This window comes from Pelobates fuscus, chromosome 5 (genome assembly GCF_036172605.1).
Source record: "Pelobates fuscus isolate aPelFus1 chromosome 5, aPelFus1.pri, whole genome shotgun sequence".
Lineage (NCBI taxonomy): Eukaryota > Metazoa > Chordata > Amphibia > Anura > Pelobatidae > Pelobates > Pelobates fuscus.
The window spans coordinates 258,772,885-258,796,111 of record NC_086321.1 but is presented as its reverse complement, the minus strand read 5'-3'; the positions used below and the strand labels follow the sequence as shown (position 1 = coordinate 258,796,111).

The following is a 23,227-nucleotide window of genomic DNA, read 5'->3' as shown; positions in this document are numbered from 1 at the left end:
TATGACGTCTAAATGTCGATCTCCCTGTCTGAATTTATGTTGTCTAGTTTCATCGGGTTATGATGTATTTATTTCTCTTCCTTTGTACCCTCCTTTTTGTGTCATTTTTGCACGTGTTTCTTACGTATAAGCGGGCTAAGTGTGTAATATAGTGTTTTCTATTCTATCCGCGTTTTGTGCTTCTCGCTGTGTATCATTGTGTATGTTGGGTTGTGTGTATCAGTGGATATTGGTGTCCTACGTTTTGAGCCATTCCTGTGCTCAGTGTGTGTCTCTGGGGTTTATTGTGCCCCTTTGTCCCTAAGATGTCTAATGTAATTGTACCCTTCTACGCCTGGATGGCCTTCCCTTTCCGCTGGGGCAGTTCTTTCTGTTTGTGTCTGCTCCTTTACTGTGTCTTTGCCTCATCTAGGTTTATGCCAGTGAGTTACCCTTTTCGGATTCTCGCCTGGCATTGTGTGTGTGTGTGTTGGGTACCCATTCGGGCCTGGTCTGGGAATTGGGGGAGGACAGTGGGAAGGGGGGGAGGGTACTTCTTCGGGGCTAAGCTTCGTCGGTCGCCTATCTGGTCTGCCCAGGTCACCCTTCTCTTCTGCGTTCCTCGTAGTCTGGCGTGTCCTGCCCTATGTCTAGTCTTACGTGGAGTAGAGTATCCAGGGTGACCATAGCTCCGTGTTCTTGTCAACTCTTCCCATCAAATTCGCTATTCTGTTTACTGCCATCCATATGTCTTCCACTTTGCATTTCCATTGTTCCTTCGTGGGTGTGTCCGTTTTTTTCCAGTACAGTGGAATTTGGGATTTTGCTGCATCCAGCATGTGTCTCATAATGGATTTTTTGTAGTTGGATATGGGTTGCTCGGTGTGGTGTATGAGAGCAGCCTCCATTGTTAGTCTTGGGGGAAGAAGTTCGTTTTTAATGATCTTTTGAAGGAACTAAGACTTAGTGAGAGTCTAAAGGGAAAGGAGTTCTGTAGGAATGACAGAGTCCTAGAAAAGTTTTGAAGGTGAGTGTCAGAGGTGTGAGTACAAACAAAGAATAGATGCAGATCTTCTGCAGTGCATAGGGGCCTGGACGGGACATACTTGTGTATTAGTGAGGATAGGTAGGTTTGAGCAACATTACGTAGAGATTTGTAAGTAAGTAAAGCCACATTCATTATAGACTGTAACAGGGCCAGCTCGGAACATGTAAGACCACTGAGTAGCAGATTGCAGTAGCCAAGGCAAGAGATGATACCTGCATTCACCGCATCCCACGTTATATAAAAGCGGATGTGAGCTTTGTTTTTGAGATGTAAACTACAGGATTTGGCTAGTGACTGGACATGAGGGTATGAAGGAGAGGTTGAAGTCAAAGAGAACTCCTAGACAGCGATCCTGCGAGGTAGATTGTAGAGCCATTGACCTTAAGGGGGAAAGACATGGAAGTAGCAAAACTTGAGGGAGGTAAGATGAAGAGCTCTGTTTTGGATAAGTTAAGTATAAGAAAATGAGCAGCCATCCTGTTAGAAATAGCAGAGAGGCAGTTAGACGTTAGTCAAGAGAGACAGTGAAAGATCAGAAGAAGACACAGATTTGCATGTCATGCACATAGAAGTGATATTAAAAACCAAAAGAGCTGATGAGTTTACAAAGGGGGGTAGGTGGAGAATCAGAAAAGAGCAGAGTCTTGTAGACCAAGATTACGGAAGGTGAGAAGAAGTTGTTGATAATCAACAGTGTTGTTGCCCATTAAATCACATTATGTACTAAAAGATAAAGGAACATAGAATTAAAAGCATGGCCATACTAGAGAAAATCATATTTCATTCAAAAAATTGCAAAAATCTCTCTGACCTCTGTTTCACCTTCGCTCCTATGGACCTGTTCTATAGGCATGGGTCCAGAGCTTCAGCTCCATTAGCCCACATGTCAAACCGGTCCTGGTAGGGCACTGATGTGGCTGAAGTTTAGGGAACCTGAGAGCTCGGGTGAGATGGATATAAAAGAGAATCTAGGGGAAAAGAAGGTGAAACCAGGGAGAAGAGGAATATACTAGGAAACAAAAGAGTAGAGAATTGGGGAGATTGATGGTGGGAATCAGAAGAGAATCTGTGGAAAAAATAAAGTTTGTTAAATGACAAGAATGGAAACAGTTGGGTGAAGAAAGAGAGAAACAGTCTCTGAGGCTAAGGGTAAGACTAGATTAGAGAGAGGGATAGATGAGGGGTATATTAACCCCTTAAGGACACATGACATGTGTGACATGTCATGATTCCCTTTTATTCCAGAAGTTTGGTCCTTAAGGGGTTAAATAAAGGATGTTAAGTGATGTGGGAAGATACTATAAAATATGTAAAGACAGAAATGGGAAGTGAAAGGGTATTAGGAAGAGTAGAGACGGCTGCAGAAGTGTTTTGGAAACAGCTTGAAATCAACATGGAATATAGATATAGAACTAAGACATCTAGAGCCATGAGACACTGTTGGGTAGAAGGGAAGAGAGACAAATGCAGAAGGAGTTGAACCAAAGTTAATCCCCACTACAGATAGTTGTTACTATTATTATTATGTATACAGCACTAACAAATTCCCTAGTGCTGTACAATAGGTATGGGACTTCCTTGGTAGTGGACAATGTGTTTAATGTCTTGTTAGTATGACAAATATTCATTTTTATGACTATTTGCTTTGCAGGTTCATCTGTTGTAGATGTCTGGACTCTTACTCAGCTGATTCAAGATACACAACAGGTTCCTTGTACACATGAAAGACCAATAATTGTCTTGGTTTATAATCAGATTTTTCAACAATTACTCAGTATTTGTTCTGAGTCAGTCATAAAGGTAAGTCTTTTAACTGCATTACGTCTCTGGATAAACCAATGAATCAAGCTTTTTTTTGCACAACTCATTTTTTTAAAATATATTAGTTTTCAACAATAATTTTTATTGTCTGTTCTAGATTAACATGATTGAAGCCAGGGGCAGTTCTAAGGGGCTGGTAGATTCTGAAGCCCAGAGTGAGGTCCTTAAAAGTCCCAGGTCTAATTTTGGCCCAATTTCATTGTTAGCCCTGAGTCCTATGGAATACCCATAGAGAAATAGCATCTCCAATTAATCCCAATAATTTGTGATAATGCCACCTTAATGCAGGTGGTTTTAATGCTGTAGGGTGGATGGCAAGTGTGAAGTTTATAAATACATATTTATATAATACGCTGAATTACTGTAAGGGTTTAAGGTTGGATTTAGAGTTTGAATCGGATCCAGAGTCAAGTCTCGGTAGGGGTACTGGAAGAGATTTTTTTCAACCCCCCCCCCCCCCAGAAAAAAACAAAACCACTCATCTGAAAATAAAATGTGTGTGTGCACCTTGGGTGGCCCTGTAATGTATGCTTTGTGTTTAAGTGCATACCAGAGCTTCACAGCTCTAAATGCCACACCCTCCACTGTGAATATAATACTGTATTTGTGGTTGGAGTGTATGTTTGTGTGTGAATGCATGATTGTATATGTGGAGTGTCTGTGTATGAGTGTAAATGCAGGAGTATATATGTGGAGTGCGTGTGTGAGAGGGCAGGGAGTGTGTGCATGTGTGTAGTGTGTGCATGTGTGTGGATGCAAGTTTGTATAAGTAAAGTGTGCATGCCTTGTAGGAGGTGCCTGTTTTCAGCATTTATAACATGCCTTTTTGAGCCTCTCCTTGGGGAGAGATAGGCACCAGGAGCTTTGACCAATGTCCTTAATAGTCAAGTCAGCCTTAATAACAGAGCTACATAAACAGTTACAGACGGTGTAAACTGAGTTCTGTCACAGCTCCTCCAGTGTCTGTGTGCGAGGATGGACCAGAAGAGATTATTTCCCATTTCCCATCTGCTATTTAACAGCCTCTCACAGAGGAGATCTCTTGCAAAAAGGGAAGTGTGAAAGCTAATGCTCTGAACCGAAAAATGGAGGGAGTATTAGATGGACAATTGGGTGGGAAAGGGGAATGGACCAGCATCTTTAGCATGTCCAGCATCGGATAGGAGCAGTTGCAGATGGAAGCTGCAGGATTTGGCAATTGATTGGACATGAGGGGTGACGGAGAGGTTGGAGGCAAAGAGAAGCCTGCGAGGTAGAGCTGAGGGGAGTGTCATTCACCTGGAGGGAAACAGACATGAGAATAGCAACACTTGAGGGAGGTAAGATGGAAAGCTCTGTTATAGACAGGTTAAGTTTAAGATAATGAGCAGCAATCATGTTAGAAATAGCAGAGAGGCAGTCAAATGTGAGTCAAGAGAGCCTGCGAGAGATCTGGAGAGGACAGATTTGCTTAAAAAAAAAAAAAGATAAATGTAGGGAGGTGGAAAGGGCTGTGAGGGATCACAGGAGGGAGGGGACATGCAAGATTCCACTTGTAGATGCTCTCACAGCTCTGCCTGCAATGGTAGAAGCTGCTTATGTCTGTCACAAGCATGTAGTGTGTGCTGATGCCAGGCATCATTTTTGCACAGAATTAACATTAGGTAGCCCAGAAAGTTGTGATGGTGCCAGAAAGCCCCCAGACGTTAGTTCGTTCCAGGCTCAGAGGAAGCCCGTGAGCCACTGGATGCAGCTTAAAAAGCCGGTCCCCGCAGGAGCCTCTACCACGTGCGACCGTTTTGTTTTTAATCTAACTAATCCTTGTTTTACTTTTCTTTTCTCATTTATGTATCTAAAAATGTTTCATCTCCCGTTTTTACTGACTGTGCTATTTTCTCTTCTGTGTGTGATTTGGAAGCTCTTATAACTTGCTTAGCCTCTTTCTGCCTAATCTTATAGATCATTCTGTCTTCCTCACTTTTTTTATAATTACTGAAGGCTAACTTTTTTTTCATACTATTATGGTCACTACTGCGGAGTACCAGAGTGTTTTTTCTGCTCTTACTGTCAATAATGTTTTAATCCCTGAAGGCAAGAGGGCATTTAAATGAAGTTGTTTCGGTGTCTGGGGTGCCCCTTTAACCTCTTAGTGACCTCGATCATATCCGGTATCATTTCCAGCCGCTCTGATGGTATTGCTGTGATGCCTCGATGTCGAGGCATCCTGCAATACCCCTCTTCACTGCCAGGCTGCCGGGTAATCGCTCCTCTGGAGCGATCACTTACGGGTTGCTCCGCGTGGAGCCCAGCAGTGAGGCAAAACATCGGAAGCCATCACTCTGCTTGTGCTGAGTGCCTTGAGGGGTCGAGGCACGCAGTGAATTAATAAAATAAAAATAAAAAATAAAAATAAAAACTAACCTCCTCTTACCTCCCTCTCCCTCTCCCTCTATTCCCGTTCGCTCACCCAATTGCCACCGTTCCCCCGCGGGCGATCGGTCTTCTTCTCCACTGGGGGGGACTGTCTGACAGCCCAGATAGTCCCCCCTATGCAAAATAGGACCCCATGGGCCATGTGATCACTCTGAAAGAGCAATCACATTGCCGCAATAGGCGTCCATAGTGTTGCCTGCAGGGGGACTGCCTGAACTGACAGGCAGTCCCCCTGCTGGTGAAAAAAGTAACAAAAAAAGTTTAAAAATAAAGTTAATAAATAAATAATAATAATAATAATAATAATAATTATATATATATATATATATATATATATAAATATATATATATATATATATATATATATATATATATATATATATATATATATATATATATATATGAGATATATACACTGCTCAAAAAAAATAAAGGGAACACTTAAACAACACAATGTAACTCCAAGTCAATCACACTTATGTGAAATCAAACTGTCCACTTAGGAAGCAACACTAAGTGACAATCAATTTCACATGCTGTTGTGCAAATGGAATAGACAACAGGTGGAAATTATAGGCAATTAGCAAGACACACCCAATAAAGGAGTTGTTCTGCAGGTGGTGACCACAGACCACTTCAGAGTTCCTATGATTCCTGGCTGATGTTTTGGTCACTTTTGAATGCTGGCGGTGCTTTCACTAGTGGTAGCATGAGACAGAGTCTACAACCCGCTCAGGAAGTGAAGCTCATCCAGGATGGCACATCAATGCGAGCTGTGGCAAGAAGGTTTGCTGTGTCTGTCAGCGTAGTGTCCAGAGCATGGAGGCGCTACCAGGAGACAGGCCAGTACATCAGGAGACGTGGAGGAGGCCGTCGGAGCAGCAGGACCACTACCTGCGCCTTTGTGCAAGGAAGAACAGGAGGAGCACTGCCAGAGCCCTGCAAAATGACCTCCAGCAGGCCACAAATGTGCATGTGTCTGCTCAAACGGTCAGAAACAGACTCCATGAGGGTCGTATGAGGGCCCGATGTCCACAGGTGGGGGTTGTGCTTACAGCCCAACACCGTGCAGGACGTTTGGCATTTGCACCAATATTGGCAAATTCGCCACTGGCGCCCTGTGCTCTTCACAGATGAAAGCAGGTTCACACTGAGCACATGTGACAGACGTGACAGTGTCTGTAGACGCCGTGGAGAACATTCTGCTGCTTGCAACATCCTCCAGCATGACCGGTTTGGCAGTGGGTCAATAATGGTGTGGGGTGGCATTTCTTTGGGGGGCCGCACAGCCCTCCATGTGCTCGCCAGAGGTAGCCTGACTGCCATTAGATACCGAGATGACCCATCCTAACTTCCTCTGCTGTTCTATGTTCATTCGCACCTGCTATATCGGAAGAGGTTTCTGCTCTGCTCACTTGATCCTATTCCCTCACATCTCATCCGTACTCTGTCTCCTTCTCTAGCCTTGCCTCTCACTAAAATTTTCAATCTCTCCCTCTCCTCATATTTCCATCACCCTTCAAACATGCAACTGTAACCCCAATTCTAAGAAAGCCCAACATCGACCCTAACTCCCAGTCCAACTACCGCATTATCTCGCTACTGCCTTTTGTGTCAAAGATCCTTAAAAAAGTCATGTACACGAGACAGACATCCTCGAATCCAACTCTCTGCTTGACCTGCTTTAGTCTTGTTTCCACACTCATTTCTCTGTGGAAACGACTCTTACCAAAATATCCAATGATATACTCACCGCAAAATCTTGTGGTTTTTATTCTATCCTAATTCTCCTTGACCTTTCCGCTGCTTTTTACACTGTTGATCATCAACAGCTTCTTCTCGTTCTCCATCATTTTGGTTTATGAGATATTGCTCTATCCTGCTGCTCCTCCTACCTCTCCCAGCTCTTTCAGTGTTTCTTTGCTCAACACAGAAGACTGTGCAGAGAGCACATATGAAGTGCGCTTTGCATGGTCCTAGAACCCACCACACAAGAGTATCTAATGATGGCCACAGCTCCTTGTTGTTCCAAGATATACACCAGGTAACAAAATCTGGAAGGTGAGACAGGACCCTAAAATAGTGGCTTACCTGATTAAAGTGGACATTTGGAAAGCCTGTGATCATGTTTCATGAACAATGATCAGTAGTTGAAGACATATATCAAAATGGCTGTTGGATGGAGACTTGAATGGAATTGAAAAATGTATCTTTTTACTGGTTTTCATATATGGCTCTTTGTTTTATTGGTTTGCTGTTCTGATTATCTTTTGAAAGTAGTTTTAACTTTAAGCAATGTTTTCATTCCTTATAATAATGTCTGTGTGATATTTAATGGCAGGTATGGGATTTTAAGAAAGGTTCATGTATATATCAAATAACAAATGTCCATGGATCAACAACAGAAGTGACTGCTGCAGCTATTGATTCTAATGGATTTTACTTTGTAACTGGAGCTTATGATGGTATGCTAACTTCACTTTTCTTTCAATGATAATACCAGCTCATTCGCAACATTGTAACAGAACATTAAAGAGTATCTTCCTTTGTTTTTCTAGTCAGTTCTACAACAATTACCTGCTTGGTGGCCTTTTTGTTTCCCTCTATTGGTATTTACACACCATTATTACCACCATTGTATAACTGTAAACACATTTTGCATTTTAAAGGAACACTTCACTGCCTTAATGGGCAAATTTTTTTATTTTAATTAATGTTTCATCCATGTTTTCATTGGGGGTACATCTTAAAAGATCTTATGAACTGCCGCCTTAGCAAGCCCTTCCCTTTTGTTCTAGGAAGAGATTTTCAGTGTCTTCACAGGGAAATAATCAATCAGAGGTTTCTCATTGAGAAGCCTCTTAATTGATGCCCACATGCACACACGCACACCATTGCGCGTGCGCGTGCATGCATGTCTGGTCTGAGTCCTGAAGGTGCTGGTCTGAGATCTGTTTGGGAGAAGGCAGGCGTGCTCAGGGTAGCTAATGGAAGGAGGCTGCAAACCTCCCTGGCTGTTTGATTGACAGCCAGGGGTTTGTTCCATAGTTCATTTATAAGAGTGCCAATTTTGCATTTAAATAATATTTTTTTTTATAAAGTCAGGTTAAACTAGGATACTCCTCACCCATAAAGCAGTTCAGCAGTTCAGCAAGCAGTTCAGCAAGCAGAATTGGACACTCTCAGTTAATACCAGCACTATTTGAATGGATGCCTTTAACATGCACAATCTATTTTTGTCTATATGTCTTTCCATCTTTCACTAGAATAAGGACAGAATGAAACAGTATCTTTAGAAATGTACTTGAGTATGCTGCATAACATTTATTTCAAACAAGGGAACTGAATTTAACCCCTTAAAAATGAACAAATAATCTCAGAACTCTCCATTACCTGTATAGAATAAAAAATCATGATCACCATATTAGTGGAAAGCTCATCCTGCTTGTGAAAATGTTTTGTTGTGGTTGGGCTGAGTTTTGACCCTTTTCCTACATACCACATATCTAAATAATTATCAGTTTCTCATGAAAATTCAGTGATAGTATTAGCAGTGAACTAGTGGTTAATCTTATTTTCTTATTTAGGGTCCTTGCAAACATGGGATTTTGGAAGTGGCCGGGAGCTTAAAGCGATGACTCCAGTGAAAGGCAATAAAGATGAGAAACAAAGCATTATTCATGTATGCTTTCATAGAGATCATGAAAATACACAAATGATTGTTGCTGTGAACCTCAAGGGGACCATCAAAATTCTACAGGTATTTACATACAAATAAATATATACAGACACCGATCAGTCACAACATTTAAACCACTGACAGTTGAAGTGAATAACATTGATTATATCATTACAATGGCACCTGTCAAGGGGTGGGATATATTGGGCAGCAAGTGAACAGTCAGTTATTTAATTTCATGTGTTGGAAGTTGGAAAAATAGGCTAGCAAAAAGATCTGAGTGACTCTGACAATGGCAAAATACCAATGGCTATATGACTGGTAGGGTATTTCCAGTATGCAGTAGTTAGTAGTTGTGAAAGGAATGAAATAATAAGAACTGGTGTCCCAAGGCTCATTGATGAATGTGGGGAGTGAAGGCTAGACCGTCTGGTCCCTTCATACACATATTGTAGCTCAGATTACTGAAAAACGTAATGCTGTCCATGATAGAAACGTGTCAGATCATTGTTTACTTGGGGAAGAGAAGGCAGGATGCACAATTGGAAGAAGGCACGCCAGCAGAGGTAGTGTTATGCTTCTGGCAATGTTCTGCTGGGAAACCTTGGGTCCTGGCATTCGTGTGGATGTTACTTGGAAATGTACTACCTAGCGATTGCTGCAGACCGCATGCACCTCTTCATAGCAATGGTGTCCCCTGATTGCAGTGGCCTCTTTCAGCTGGAGAATGCACCCTACCACATGGCAAAATGTGTTCAGGAATGGTTTGAGGAACATGACAAAGAGTTCAAGGTGTTGCCTTGGCCTCCAAATTCCACTGATCTCAATCTGTTTGAGCAACTGTGGGATGTGCTGGAAAAACAAATCCAATCTATCGTGTCCCCACCTCACAACTTGCAGAACTTAAAGGACCTGTCTTGGTGTCAGAGACCACAGGACATGTTCAGAGGTCTTGTGGAGTCTATACCTTGACTCATTAGAGCTGTTTTGGTAGCATAAGCGTGACCTGCGATATAAGGCAGATGGTTTTAATGCTGTGGCTGATCAGTATATCTATATTAATATATATATATATTATATATATATATATAATATATATATATATATATATATACAATTATCAGTAGTGATGGCGAACGGTTCCTGGCGAACAGTTCGGGACATCACTGATTATCAGCACATACAACACTAAATAATGCCATTGTTAACAAGTTAACAGCTTAAACAAGAGCGCAGAACACCAAGAGGCTATAGTTTACACTCTGGGTTCAGCTGACTCATTGGACATACCTTTACCGCATAAATCGATACAACTAAGTCCTATTGCTGAATAAGAATACTGTTAAATGAAAACTCTGCTACATTTACCACCTGACACCGTGTTGCTGATAAATAGTGTGCATTCAACCCTCCAAAGTTTGTTTCTCCCATTACTAGTGCAGGCATAATGGTTTTGAGGATTGTGCTTTGAACACGAATGCTGCTTGGCACAACATCATAGTCCAAGGTCCACTACACATTCAGTAGTTATTGTATGTGATTTTGTTGAATGGATCCATCCACGATAGTGCTCAAACTAGATCTGTAGTTGTCTTTGGCCATTCTGCATTGTCCATAAAACAGCTAGAATACATGCTGCTACTTTACCCCCGGGCCTGGGCATTGATATACTGTATAGTTCTCTGTTTACCCTGTTACATGATACTTCTTATTCCCCAATCCTTGTGCCAGTGACACAGTCTCCTAGAATAACATTGGCTTAAATCATGCCAACAGGAGCCCAGTGGCGAGTAATGGACACTAAATACTCTCCAAGTTAGTTTTACTTTGATTGGGATTTTTCTTATGGAAGATTGTATGAAATGTCTGTGAATTACATGGATATTGTGTTTTGATTTATTTTCTTTTTTCTTAGTCTTTTAAAACAGATTATACTACATAAACACTATCTTACTATTATTATTATCCAACATAATCCACAGCACTTTACAATTATAGAATATGGATATTTAACAATATGTGATTGTCATACAAAATATTGACAGATACAAGAGGTGAAGAAGGCCCTACTCAAATGAGCTTAATATTTTTCTTTAAATCTTAAATTTAATCTTTTCAAATATTTTGACCACTCTTTTTTGTCTGCTCTTATTGTATTCAATTCAAAATCAGGAGTGAACCCTACTTACCTTTTCAATTCAGTTCAAAATCAGACACAGACGGACCTTTAAGATTAAGTTGATGCAGTTAGTATTGTGATGTTTTAATTAAAAGGCTTTATTCTGTGCGCTTTTGTTTACTTTTGTCTACCCTTATAGGGTTAATTCATTTCTACTATAGTATTGTAGAGTGTAGCGGGACTGCCGCTGAACTGTTAATTTCCCTGATTTCCCTGTTGTGTGTGTACTGTCTTGGGGGCAGGGGTTCTCCCTTCCTTCCGTATATTTTCCCTATCATGTTCCTGTAGTTTACTCTGTGTGTTCATCTAAACTGCCTGCTCCCCGTTCGGGAGGGCCGCCACAAAGGGAATCCATTCCCCTCCCAAACTGGGACCACCTCGAAACCTAATTTAGAATGTTGTTTTTGAACATTCGCACCTCATAACGGGGTATCAAAACCGCAAACCACAAGGGAAGCCTCGGCGCAGGCAGCCCGTTCATTAGACGAAAGCTATCCAGGGGGAGCATTCCCTAGTGCCCCGTGGAATGTTCGCACCAATCAATTACAACGTTGGCAACTCGCAACATAAGTGTGAAACTGCAAGGGAAGTAATTAATGAGTGCTTCCCTGGGTGGTCGCCGTTCGTACAGACAAGCACCGGCCAGGGGGAGCATTTGTATCCCAAATAGAGATGCTTCTCTTGCCTGGTTTTACTCAGGGACCTTGAGAACGGAGGAAGTTCGTGGCAGTTACCATCCTGGGGGTCCCTAAGATTGGTGGGGACACTCTTTGGGAATGATGGCGGTTTGGCGGGCTTTCTGTAGCTGAGAGCCAAAGAGGGGGGATGCTTTCCTGCGCTGGGGCTCCCAGGTACAGAGGCTCATGGGATGAAGACCTCTTGTCACCAGAGATGGGAAGCCCTGAGGATGGGTGGCGGGAACAGGGGACAAAGGGACTGGAGGGCCGTTTCTGTCATGAGACCCCTGGGAGGAGAGGACCATGTGAAGGGACACTGAGTGGCAGAAACAGGGGACAAAGGGACTGGGGTTCTGGATCTGTTATACGACCCCTGGAAGGGGGAGGACCCTGGGAGGGGACATTGTCTTTATGTGTGATCCACCGCTTGCATGGGGAAAAGTATGAAGCCAAGTGTGGCTAATAAAGTTGTTGTTGTACCCCTGGAACTGTGTGTCGTCCGGTTACTGGGGGGATATGGGTCTCTTCAGTCATTAATAGCAGAGGTAACCAGCCCGGTTACCCAGTGTCCGCTACAACTAGAGTATTCCTCTTCTGATCTCATTAGAGATGTTTCCTTTTTAAGTGAAAGTAAGGAAAATTGTCATCATTGGAGCCTTAAAATTCACAGCTGAGTTTAGACTGTAATAGCCATTGCAGTGGTACAGTAAACCTATGTTATTTAAAATGTATAGTGATTTAGGTTAGTGCATGTGTAAAATTTTTGTTTGTTTTGCTTGATATTTGCTATAGCCATTGCTGCCACTCAATAGTAGAGGGAGTTTCAGTGTGGGTTCTAATTCTGTGTGCTTTTTTAATCAGTGTGATCAACCTTACATTGGCTTATGGTGCTATTAAGCTTTGTGCCTTGTCCCTCAGTTCTTGATCAAATTATTTGAGAGTAGTTCCCAGAGGATCCAAGAAATGTTGCACTACTTTAGCAGTTTCAATTTCACGCATATGTTAATGTCGTTTGTTGACTAACCATTTAAGCTGTGCAGCCCAGCCAATGTGTGAAGTTAAAATATGGATTAAACTGATATTGCTAATGTGGAAGTGGGCTGCAGGCTCCCTCAGGAACTTCTGGTTTTAGTCAAAGTGCAACAGTTTGACTCAGAAACAAAGTCAGCCCCTACAGCCTACGGGCACCAAAGCCACTGCAGAGGTATATAGTTGTTATGGAGCCTAGACTCTGTCTTGACTATGTGAATTAAAACATTATTTTGCAATAATACATTTTGTTTCCTAGTCTGGAAAAGATGATAAGTTTCTCAATGTGATTATGGAGTTTACTGTAGAGTCTGATCCGTTGGGGAGAACACCTAATCCTACACTACAGCCTATTGGAAAATCCAAAAAATTTCCAAGAATCAAACCAGTGGTTCTTCTAAAATCTAATGAATATAGTGAACAGGTAAGAAAAGCATCTTATCTACTTAGCTATATATACTGATTAAAGATAAATAAAGTGCATATGTCAATTTATTAACCCAAGAACATATTTCAATATTTAACAAAAGCCAAACACCATAATGTGAATTATTTTTTTTTTAAATTCTTTATTTATTTCAAGGCAGGACACCAACATGTTTAACACAGGTAAAAGAACGTATCAATTTACATCCATATAATAACAGTTTCGTATTAACAGGAAACAAAAATATGTGAATAATCAAAACAGCAATCAACAGCAGTGAAGTCAATAAAGCAATACACAACATTTGTAGTAGCCTTTACATCGGTGGTAATCCGCCAGGGTATTTAGATAAAAGATAAGATAAAACCGAAACTATCCTACCAACCACTTATAGAACGACTTCAACAGTCGAGCTTAGATTTTGTGTTGTTTATAAGCGTAAACAGCAGCATATTATCGACACCCTCGACCCTACAGTGAGTGTGGTGATATTAAATTTCTGCCATTCCAGCCCTCATGACTTTCTCAGAGGTCAAGTTTCATCTCGACAGGCATGACGTCTCATGAGAAGATCGGGTCGTAATGTTAGTGTTAGTCAGAGAGGATAGAAGGATCAAGAGTATAATAGAGACAGAAGTAACTAAGGACATAGGAAATGAAGGTGATGTAGGAGAAGGGGAGGATAGTCATAGGGTGAGAAAAAGAAAAAGAATAAAGGGGGAGGGGATAAGGGGTCTGGAAAGGGCGGGAGGGGAATAGTCAGGGGATGAGAATCTCTGCCCATGTGGTGTGTGGCTAGGTGCGTCTTCAATCTTGTAATAGCATCTCGCCATGGGGCATTAGATTGCATGCCCATCCCCCGGAGGGATCCTTAAAGTCCCCCCAGAGGGGACGGTAATGTGAGTTCCTCGGCCATCTCCTCGCGGGAGCCCGGAGCACATAATGTGAATTATGACAGAGAACACTTAATTTGATTTTTGTTGTTTCAACATATTCTTTCAAACTTGTTTTTAATTGCGCTGAATATTTTATGATCTTGTGTGTGAACACCTGCTCATTGAACCTCTTATTCTAAAATGAAAGAGATTAACATGAAGTTGGTAACATCTTTGCTGCTTTGACGCTCTCAACCAAGTTACCTTTCTTCAGTTACATGACCGATAATATGTCGGGTACTATTTTTGCGGTGACTAATTCGTATTTGCACTCAATATTTCAATTCATATCCAACATGTTTGATGGTGCTCAGGATAATGCACTCTGTAGTCTAATCAATTTCCTCCACACTGATCTTGACAAATAATTTTTGTATGAACTTCAAATTTTGCTAAAATGCATTGCTATAAACATCAAATGTATTCCTCACTATGGCTGCCATAATGCTGGAATCACCAAACTATTTTGAATGTTGTTTAATGCTATATAATTAAGACATTATTTTGCTGGAGCTAAGGTTCTAGCCCTATCTATGAAAATTCACGTTGACTAATGTTCCTCATCCAACAAATTCTATTGTTAAGATCAAGAGGTCAGCGAGTAGCATTACTATGGCATCCACAAATCTCACTGTCACTTCTTGGGCTGCAGGATGGTGACGCATGACCTAACACTCTAGAGAACACATTTCCCCTGCTCTAGAGTCCAGTTGGAGTGATCTTTATATCACTCTAGTCAATGCTTGTGGTCTTAGGTTCTTGTACTGTTGATCACCATAAAAACTAATTTTGAGTTGTGGGTGAAATCAGTTGTACTGATCTTTTTTCCAGAGGCAGATGTACATAGCTGTAAATTCATTTATGAGTTTTGTCAATAAAGCAAGATTATTTTTACATAGTACATGCGATTGTATATGGTTGTGCAGTTGGTACGGCTTACCACATGGCCACCCTGCAATAGCAGAATACTGCACTCTGCACTGCACTCAATCTACTGTAATTTTGTATGTATTCAAATCCATTAATAAAAAGTAGTATACACATAGTTTTTCGCCATGCAGTGTAATTTTAGATTTGTAAGAACAAACAACCATACATGTATTTAGTATTTGCTGTCATTAAGTAATTTGTTAATTGATTGAAATTATTTGAAATCACACTTAAAAAAGATTTGATGTCTGGGAAACTCTCTTAAAAGGCTTACATATTAAGTGAGCAAATATAAAATCTAGTATAGTAAATATATACAGGGAGTGCAGAATTATTAGGCAAATGAGTATTTTGACCACATCATCCTCTTTATGCATGTTGTCTTACTCCAAGCTGTATAGGCTCGAAAGCCTACTACCAATTAAGCATATTAGGTGATGTGCATCTCTGTAATGAGAAGGGGTGTGGTCTAATGACATCAACACCCTATATCAGGTGTGCATAATTATTAGGCAACTTCCTTTCCTTTGGCAAAATGGGTCAAAAGAAGGACTTGACAGGCTCAGAAAAGTCAAAAATAGTGAGATATCTTGCAGAGGGATGCAGCACTCTTAAAATTGCAAAGCTTCTGAAGCGTGATCATCGAACAATCAAGCGTTTCATTCAAAATAGTCAACAGGGTTGCAAGAAGCGTGTGGAGAAACCAAGGCGCAAAATAACTGCCACTTGCCACCAGTTTGGCCATATTTCAGAGCTGCAACATCACTGGAGTGCCCAAAAGCACAAGGTGTGCAATACTCAGAGACATGGCCAAGGTAAGAAAGGCTGAAAGACGACCACCACTGAACAAGACACACAAGCTGAAACGTCAAGACTGGGCCAAGAAATATCTCAAGACTGATTTTTCTAAGGTTTTATGGACTGATGAAATGAGAGTGAGTCTTGATGGGCCAGATGGATGGGCCCGTGGCTGGATTGGTAAAGGGCAGAGAGCTCCAGTCCGACTTAGACGCCAGCAAGGTGGAGGTGGAGTACTGGTTTGGGCTGGTATCATCAAAGATGAGCTTGTGGGGCCTTTTCGGGTTGAGGATGGAGTCAAGCTCAACTCCCAGTCCTACTGCCAGTTTCTGGAAGACACCTTCTTCAAGCAGTGGTACAGGAAGAAGTCTGCATCCTTCAAGAAAAACATGATTTTCATGCAGGACAATGCTCCATCACACGCGTCCAAGTACTCCACAGCGTGGCTGGCAAGAAAGGGTATAAAAGAAGAAAATCTAATGACACGGCCTCCTTGTTCACCTGATCTGAACCCCATTGAGAACCTGTGGTCCATCATCAAATGTGAGATTTACAAGGAGGGAAAACAGTACACCTCTCTGAACAGTGTCTGGGAGGCTGTGGTTGCTGCTGCACGCAATGTTGATGGTGAACAGATCAAAACACTGACAGAATCCATGGATGGCAGGCTTTTGAGTGTCCTTGCAAAGAAAGGTGGCTATATTGGTCACTGATTTGTTTTTGTTATGTTTTTGAATGTAAGAAATGTATATTTGTGAATGTTGAGATGTTATATTGGTTTCACTGGTAAAAATAAATAATTGAAATGGGTATATATTTGTTTTTTGTTAAGTTGCCTAATAATTATGCACAGTAATAGTCACCTGCACACACAGATATCCCCCTAAAATAGCTAAAACTAAAAACAAACTAAAAATTATTCCAAAAATATTCAGCTTTGATATTAATGAGTTTTTTGGGTTCATTGAGAACATGGTTGTTGTTCAATAATAAAATTAATCCTCAAAAATACAACTTGCCTAATAATTCTGCACTCCCTGTAGAGATATGCATATTTAAATAAACCCTTTAACAGTTTGTATAGTAACAGCATAGCATACATTCAGACAAGTGAACATATGTTTATTCATCCTCCATATAAACTGTTTAAAATAAACCTAGATATGTTGGGCTAGGTCATGTCAGTGGGGATACATTTAGCCCATTGTTTTATACAAATACATGTGATGGTTTGAAAGAATAAATCATAAAGAGGGAGCATGACTTTAGCCAATCCATGCCCTTGACTTATCTTCTTTGGGATTCTTCAGGATACCTTCTCTACTGATAGAGTGCACACTGGTTACCCTTTATTGGCCTAATGTACATGTTGCATCCATGACAATAGTGTGCATTCATTACTTAGTAAACTACATTTTCCTAAAGTGTTCCTCTTGTTCTATAGCCTCTGGTCTCTTCCCCAACCTCATTTTATCCGAGTTACATGGTTGAGATCCTGTGCTGATGGAGGCAAATGTATATTTCTGATTTTATTACACATAATTAGTGTACACATTTAGTATATTTCTATGTATTATGGTTTTTGCTCCTTTATCACAATAATTCTAGTATACCAGATGCATTTTACATAGTTGATTTTAACTGTGCAATATGCAATAATAATCTTATGCACATATGCAAAACAATAATAAACCGTGCTTTTTTTTAATATGTTTAGAAAGCGCCTTTCAGAAATACACTGACGTGCTGTGATGCGCTAGCAATTGAAAAAAGTCTTCTTCTTGCAACTGGAAGTGAAAATGGACCAATAAACCTATATAACTTTGAAGAAGGAGCTGTCCAGCATATGTATGTCCTGAAATTCAAACAATATCTCTTCCAGTGAACAGTATTTCACAGCTTTAATTTTAGATTCCTAGGGACACCTCCAGTGGCCACTCCTCAGCACTGCAGCACTGGCATTCAGTGCATCTCTATGATGATTGGCCAGGGTGGCGTTTGACTCTGCCCCCGGTCCACCTCCTTAGCTGAGAGCATCAGAATTAACAATCTCAGCCAATCCAAGGCTTTCCTTCTGATTATGTCAGGCAAGAAGGCAGATCAGGGACAGAGCCAGTACCAACTGGAATAAAGGGAAGAGTTTACTATATTTTATATATCGGGAGTAGGTAGTGTTTTTAACACTATAGGGTCAGGAATGCATGTGTGTGTTCCTGAACTATAGTGTTCCTTTAAAATATCATGAGTTTAGTCTATGAAAATAATAATATATAACAGATATATGTGTCTCTGTTTGTGTGTGTCTATATTATTGGGTTATGTATAAAAAGAGTCTTCTGTTCTGATCAGTGGGGCAAACATGCAAACATGGAAAAGGGATGGAGTCACCAATGCAATGTATCTGCTGGTTCCACTGGTTTCCATGGGGATTGCCCCACTTTTGGACAACGTTTCAGAACAAAGCATTTTTTATATACATGACAGCTTTTGCTTCTATCATGAAAATTCAAACATGCATTGGAACAAGACTAGGGCCCCAATTAAAATTGATCTGATCATCAAGATAAGTCATTTGTTTTGGATTAATTAAGTACAGTGAGTGAAAAAAGTATTTGATCCCCTGCTGATTTTGAACATTTGCCCACTGACAAAGAAATGACCAGTCTATCATTTTAATGGTAGGTGTATTTTAACAGTGAGAGACAGAATAATAGAAAAAAAAAAAAATCCAGAAAAACGCATGTCAAAAAAGTTATAAATTGATTTGCATGTCAATGAGTGAAATACGTTTTTGATCCCCTATCAATCAGCAGGATTTCTGGCACCTTGGTGTCTTTTATACAGGTAACGAGCTGAGATTAGAAGCACTGTCTTAAAGGGAGTGCTCCTAATCTCAGCTTGTTACCTGTATAAAAGACACCTGTTCACAGAAGCAATCAATCAGATTCCAAACTCTTCACCATGGCCAAGACCAAAGAGCTGTGCAAAGACGTCAGGGACAAGATTGTAGACCTACACAAGGCTGGAATGGGCTACAAGACCATCGCCAAGCAGCTTGGTGAGAAGGTGACAACAGTTTGTGATTATTCACAAATGGAAGAAACACAAAATAACTGTCAGTCTCCCTCGGTCTGGTGCTCCATGCAATATCTCACCTTGTGGAGTTTCAATGATCATGAGAATGGTGAGGAATCAGCCCAGAACTACATGGGATGATCTTGTTAGAGATCTCAAGGTAGCTGGGACCATAGTAACCAAGAAAACAATTGGTAGCACACTACGCCGAGAAAGGATTGAAAACCTGCAGAGCCTGCAAGGTCCCCCTCCTCAAGAAAGCACATGTACAGGCCTGTCTGAAGTTTGCCAATGAACATCTAAATGACAGGACAACTGCACGGTATCAAAGGGACGATGGACGGGGCCATGTACCATCAAATCTTGGGTGAGAATCTTCTTCGCTCAGACAGGGCATTGAAAATGGGTCATGGATTTCGGGAATACCCAATATAGTCAATTCCAGTATTCCAGCATGACAATGACCCAAAACACACAGCCAAGGCAACAAAGGAGTGGCTCAAGAAGAAGCACATTAAGGTCCAGTCTCCAGACCTTAATCCCATAGAAAATCTGTGGAGGGAGCTGGAAGTTCTAGTTGCCAAACATCAGCCTTGATACCTTAATGAATAAAACCGATTCTGTGCACTAATTGGAAGATTGTGCTCAAACACCTAATAAGTGGTAACCCCTACACCACTTCAAAACATATAATATACATACATATAAAAGGTGGAGCTTCTAGGAATATGATACAGTCAGTATTCTGTAAGACAAAATTATACAGACAATAGTGCAACACTGTAAATGAGCATTAAAAGTGTATAAGCTGAAATATTGTAACTCACAAGCCTGGAGTCATACCCTCATATGACTCAGGTGGTATACGCCTCTGGACCATTCAAGGATGTCCCAATCCTTTTTCTCTCCTTGGGGACTAGGTGGTTCCTTTAAGGGTGCTTGGTGCTTTGTGCTTTCCCTTTAAATATGCTGCTAATAGAGATGCAAAATCCCAAAGGAATTCCAGAAAAAGGTGCTTTATTGTAGGTAAAAATTCAAATATAAAATCAAATATATATATATATATATATAAAATAAAAGATTAAAAGATAAGTTCCAGATATTAGTCTGGTTTGACTCAATAGTCTACAACAGTGTCCAAAACGCGTTTCGCCTTACAAAAGGCTTCCTCAGTTGGCTGTTATGTGGATCTTTTCCTCTCTTTCCTGTTTAAATATCCTCCACTGATCGCATTTTGTGCGCCTTTTTTTCACTTCCGGGTTCCGGGTTCCATCTTGTGGAACGCAACGTGCGTTCCACCGTGCGTATCTATTTCCGCGTTCTTCATCTCGGTGGAACGCACGTGCGTTCCGGCGCTTAATTCAATGCGCATCCGCTTCAATATTCCTCACTGCGGTGGAACGCACGTGCGTTCCAGCGTTTCGCTCTATGTGTGTTCCTCTTTGTTAACTTCTTCTGGTGGAACGCACATGCGTTCCACCTCTTGGAACAACAAACTTTATTAGGGGCATGGTTTAAAACATGCAAGAATCTCATTTTTCTCATTTCAAATATATTATGTCAATCAGCCAAACAGCATATTGGCTTAATTCTTTCAATGAATGATTCATACAAAGTTTAACAGATAAATAGTGTCCCATGAGCACATATATAGATGAATATAAAAAATAACATAATGGTGACAATTTATAGATGTCTTTAAAAGGTATATAAAATGTCTTAAAAATGGAGGAAAAAATGTAATCAGTAAGAAATTTTATCCATGACTAAAAAGCATTTAACACTATAAAAAGGGACTATTAACTCATAAAATGGCATAATTCAAAGTCATTATTCAATCCATGTGGGACCATAGTATTAAAATCGTAAATGAATTTCATTTCTTCCCTTCCTATTTTTTTGGTGTAGTCTCCCCCTCTCCAATCTTTCCTCACCAATTTGATTGCGCTAAAAAACATTCCGTCTGGGTTTGAATTATGGACTCTTTTAAAATGTCTTGAGACACTATGTGTCTCTACCCCATTTTTTATATTCCTTGTGTGTTCTGCCACTCTGGTGTTCAAATTTTGAATAGTTCGGCCTACATACACAAGGTTGCATGGGCATTTTAATATGTAAATTACTCCCTTTGAGTAGCAGGTTAAGTGGTCTCTTATCTGAAATTTTTGGTTAATGATAGGTTCCATGTCTGTGATGTGTCTTTTCTTGCTTTTGGTGTTTCTGCATGCTAGGCATTGTCCACAGCCATAGAACCCTTTATTCATGTTTAAAAAAGTATTATTTACGGGTGTTCTCTTTTTATTGCAACTCTGTACTAAAGTGCTTTTTAGGTTCTTGGCCCCTCTATAAATTATTTTGGGTTTATCTGATAAAATATTTTTTTAAAATCGGATCGTCTTTTAGGATATGCCAGTGTTTGGTAATAATGTTGTTTATTTTTCTATTATTTCCATTAAAACTACATATGAATGGGACGTTGTTACCGTTCCATTTTCTATTTTTTTCTTTATCCTTATAATTCAAGGTGTTTCTTCTAGGGATTCTTAGGACTTCTTCTAGTGCGGTCTGGAGTTTTCCTTCCTCATATCCTTTTTGTATGAATTGTGTTTTGATTATATTTGCTTGTGTTATATAATCATGATCGTTAGTGCAGTAATCCTCAAGAACTGGCCCTTGGGGGCATTTGTTAACCAGGGGGCATAATGACAACTTTTTTTGTCAATGTACCCATTCGCATCAACTTCTTTGAAATGGTTTTGTGTTATAATCCTATTATCTTTAATGTTGATCTCTAAATCTAAAAAATTAATTGTGTCCTGGCTAATCTGTGCTGTTAAAACGATGTTCCACTGATTGTTGTTTAAGTACAAGATAAAATCATTCAAATCTGTATTCGTACCTGTCCAAATAAAAAATATATCGTCTATGAAACGGCGGTAGCACACCAAGTCCGCCCCCCGTGGGTGTCCCTGATACACAAACTGCTCCTCCCAATAGGCCTTGAACAAGTTTGCGTAACTGGGGGCGAACTTGGTGCCCATCGCCGTTCCCCTAACCTGTAGGTAAAAGGTTTCATTGAACCAGAAAAAGTTATTTGTTAAGATCAGGTAAATACCTTCTAAAATATATAAGATTTGTTCCTCCTTAAAATTGTGTTTGTTTAAAAAGTACTGTACTGCTTCAAGGCCTTTTTCGTGCGGTATAATAGTATAAAGTGAGGTCATGTCACACGTGACCAAAAAATTCCCTTCTTTCCAGGTCATCTCATCCATTAATTGTAGTATGTGAATGGTATCCTTCAGATACGCTGGATTCTTTATCACGAGAGGCTGTAGCAAATGGTCGAGGTACTCTGACACCTTAGCTGAGATAGAATCTATCCCAGATATGATGGGTCTCCCCGGTGGGTTTTCCTTGTTTTTGTGTATTTTTGGGAGATGATAATATACTGGTGTCTTTGGATGCGGGGTTGACAAGTATTTGGCTTCTTTAATAGTTAGAATACCCTTTTCTAAACCTTTTTCAATGTAATCATCAAATTTTTTCTTTATGTTCTCTATCGGATTATTCTCTAATTTCTTATACGTGCCTGGATCTGAAAGGATTCGTTCCGCTTCTTGTAAATACTTGTCATTCGGCATGACCACTATACCCCCTCCTTTGTCCGCCGGTTTAATTACAATTTCTTGGTTCTGTTTTAATTTTTTTTTATTACTCTTTTCTCCTTAATTGACATATTTTGCTGGTATCTATTTAATGGTTTAATTTTCTTTATTTCTTTCATTACCATAATTTCAAAAGCTTTTATTTCATCTGAGATGAGATGCTTTGGGAAAAAATCTGATTTTAATTTAAGCTCTGTGTGTATATACTCTGATGGTGCTTCATCATTCAGTTTCTCTTCTTTGTTATAGAAAAATTTCTTTAGGCTCAGATTCCTAATAAACTTATTAATATCTATAAAAAAATCAAACTTATTTAGATCAGAGGTAGGTGCGAATTTCAAACCTTTTTGTAAAATTGCCACTTCCCCTACGGGTAACTCATTCCCCGTTAGGTTGAAGATTCCTTCTGAATTTATCTCTTTCCTCTCTTCTCCGTATGTCTCTCTTCTTCTTTTTCTGCTTCTCTTTCTTTTGTTACCGATCTCTGTCTTTTGCCTGGAGGTTCCCAAATCCTGATCTGGCGTTGTTTAGTCATGGATAAAATTTCTTACTGATTACATTTTTTCCTCCATT

At 40.2% G+C, this 23,227-nt stretch overlaps 1 protein-coding gene across 1 annotated transcript in view; it reads left to right on the top strand.

Annotated features, from left to right (window-relative positions):
* Positions 1-1,423: 1,423 nt before the first annotated feature.
* LOC134612195 (WD repeat-containing protein 64-like) overlaps positions 1,424-23,227 on the top strand; it is a 37,874-nt gene continuing 16,070 nt past the window's right edge. Inside the window, exons 1-6 of the mRNA XM_063456546.1 lie at positions 1,424-1,448; positions 2,679-2,827; positions 2,946-3,003; positions 8,848-9,020; positions 13,084-13,248; positions 17,632-17,762. Of these exons, the coding sequence (XP_063312616.1) occupies positions 1,424-1,448; positions 2,679-2,827; positions 2,946-3,003; positions 8,848-9,020; positions 13,084-13,248; positions 17,632-17,762 (701 nt within the window). The remainder of the gene's footprint in view (positions 1,449-2,678; positions 2,828-2,945; positions 3,004-8,847; positions 9,021-13,083; positions 13,249-17,631; positions 17,763-23,227) is intronic.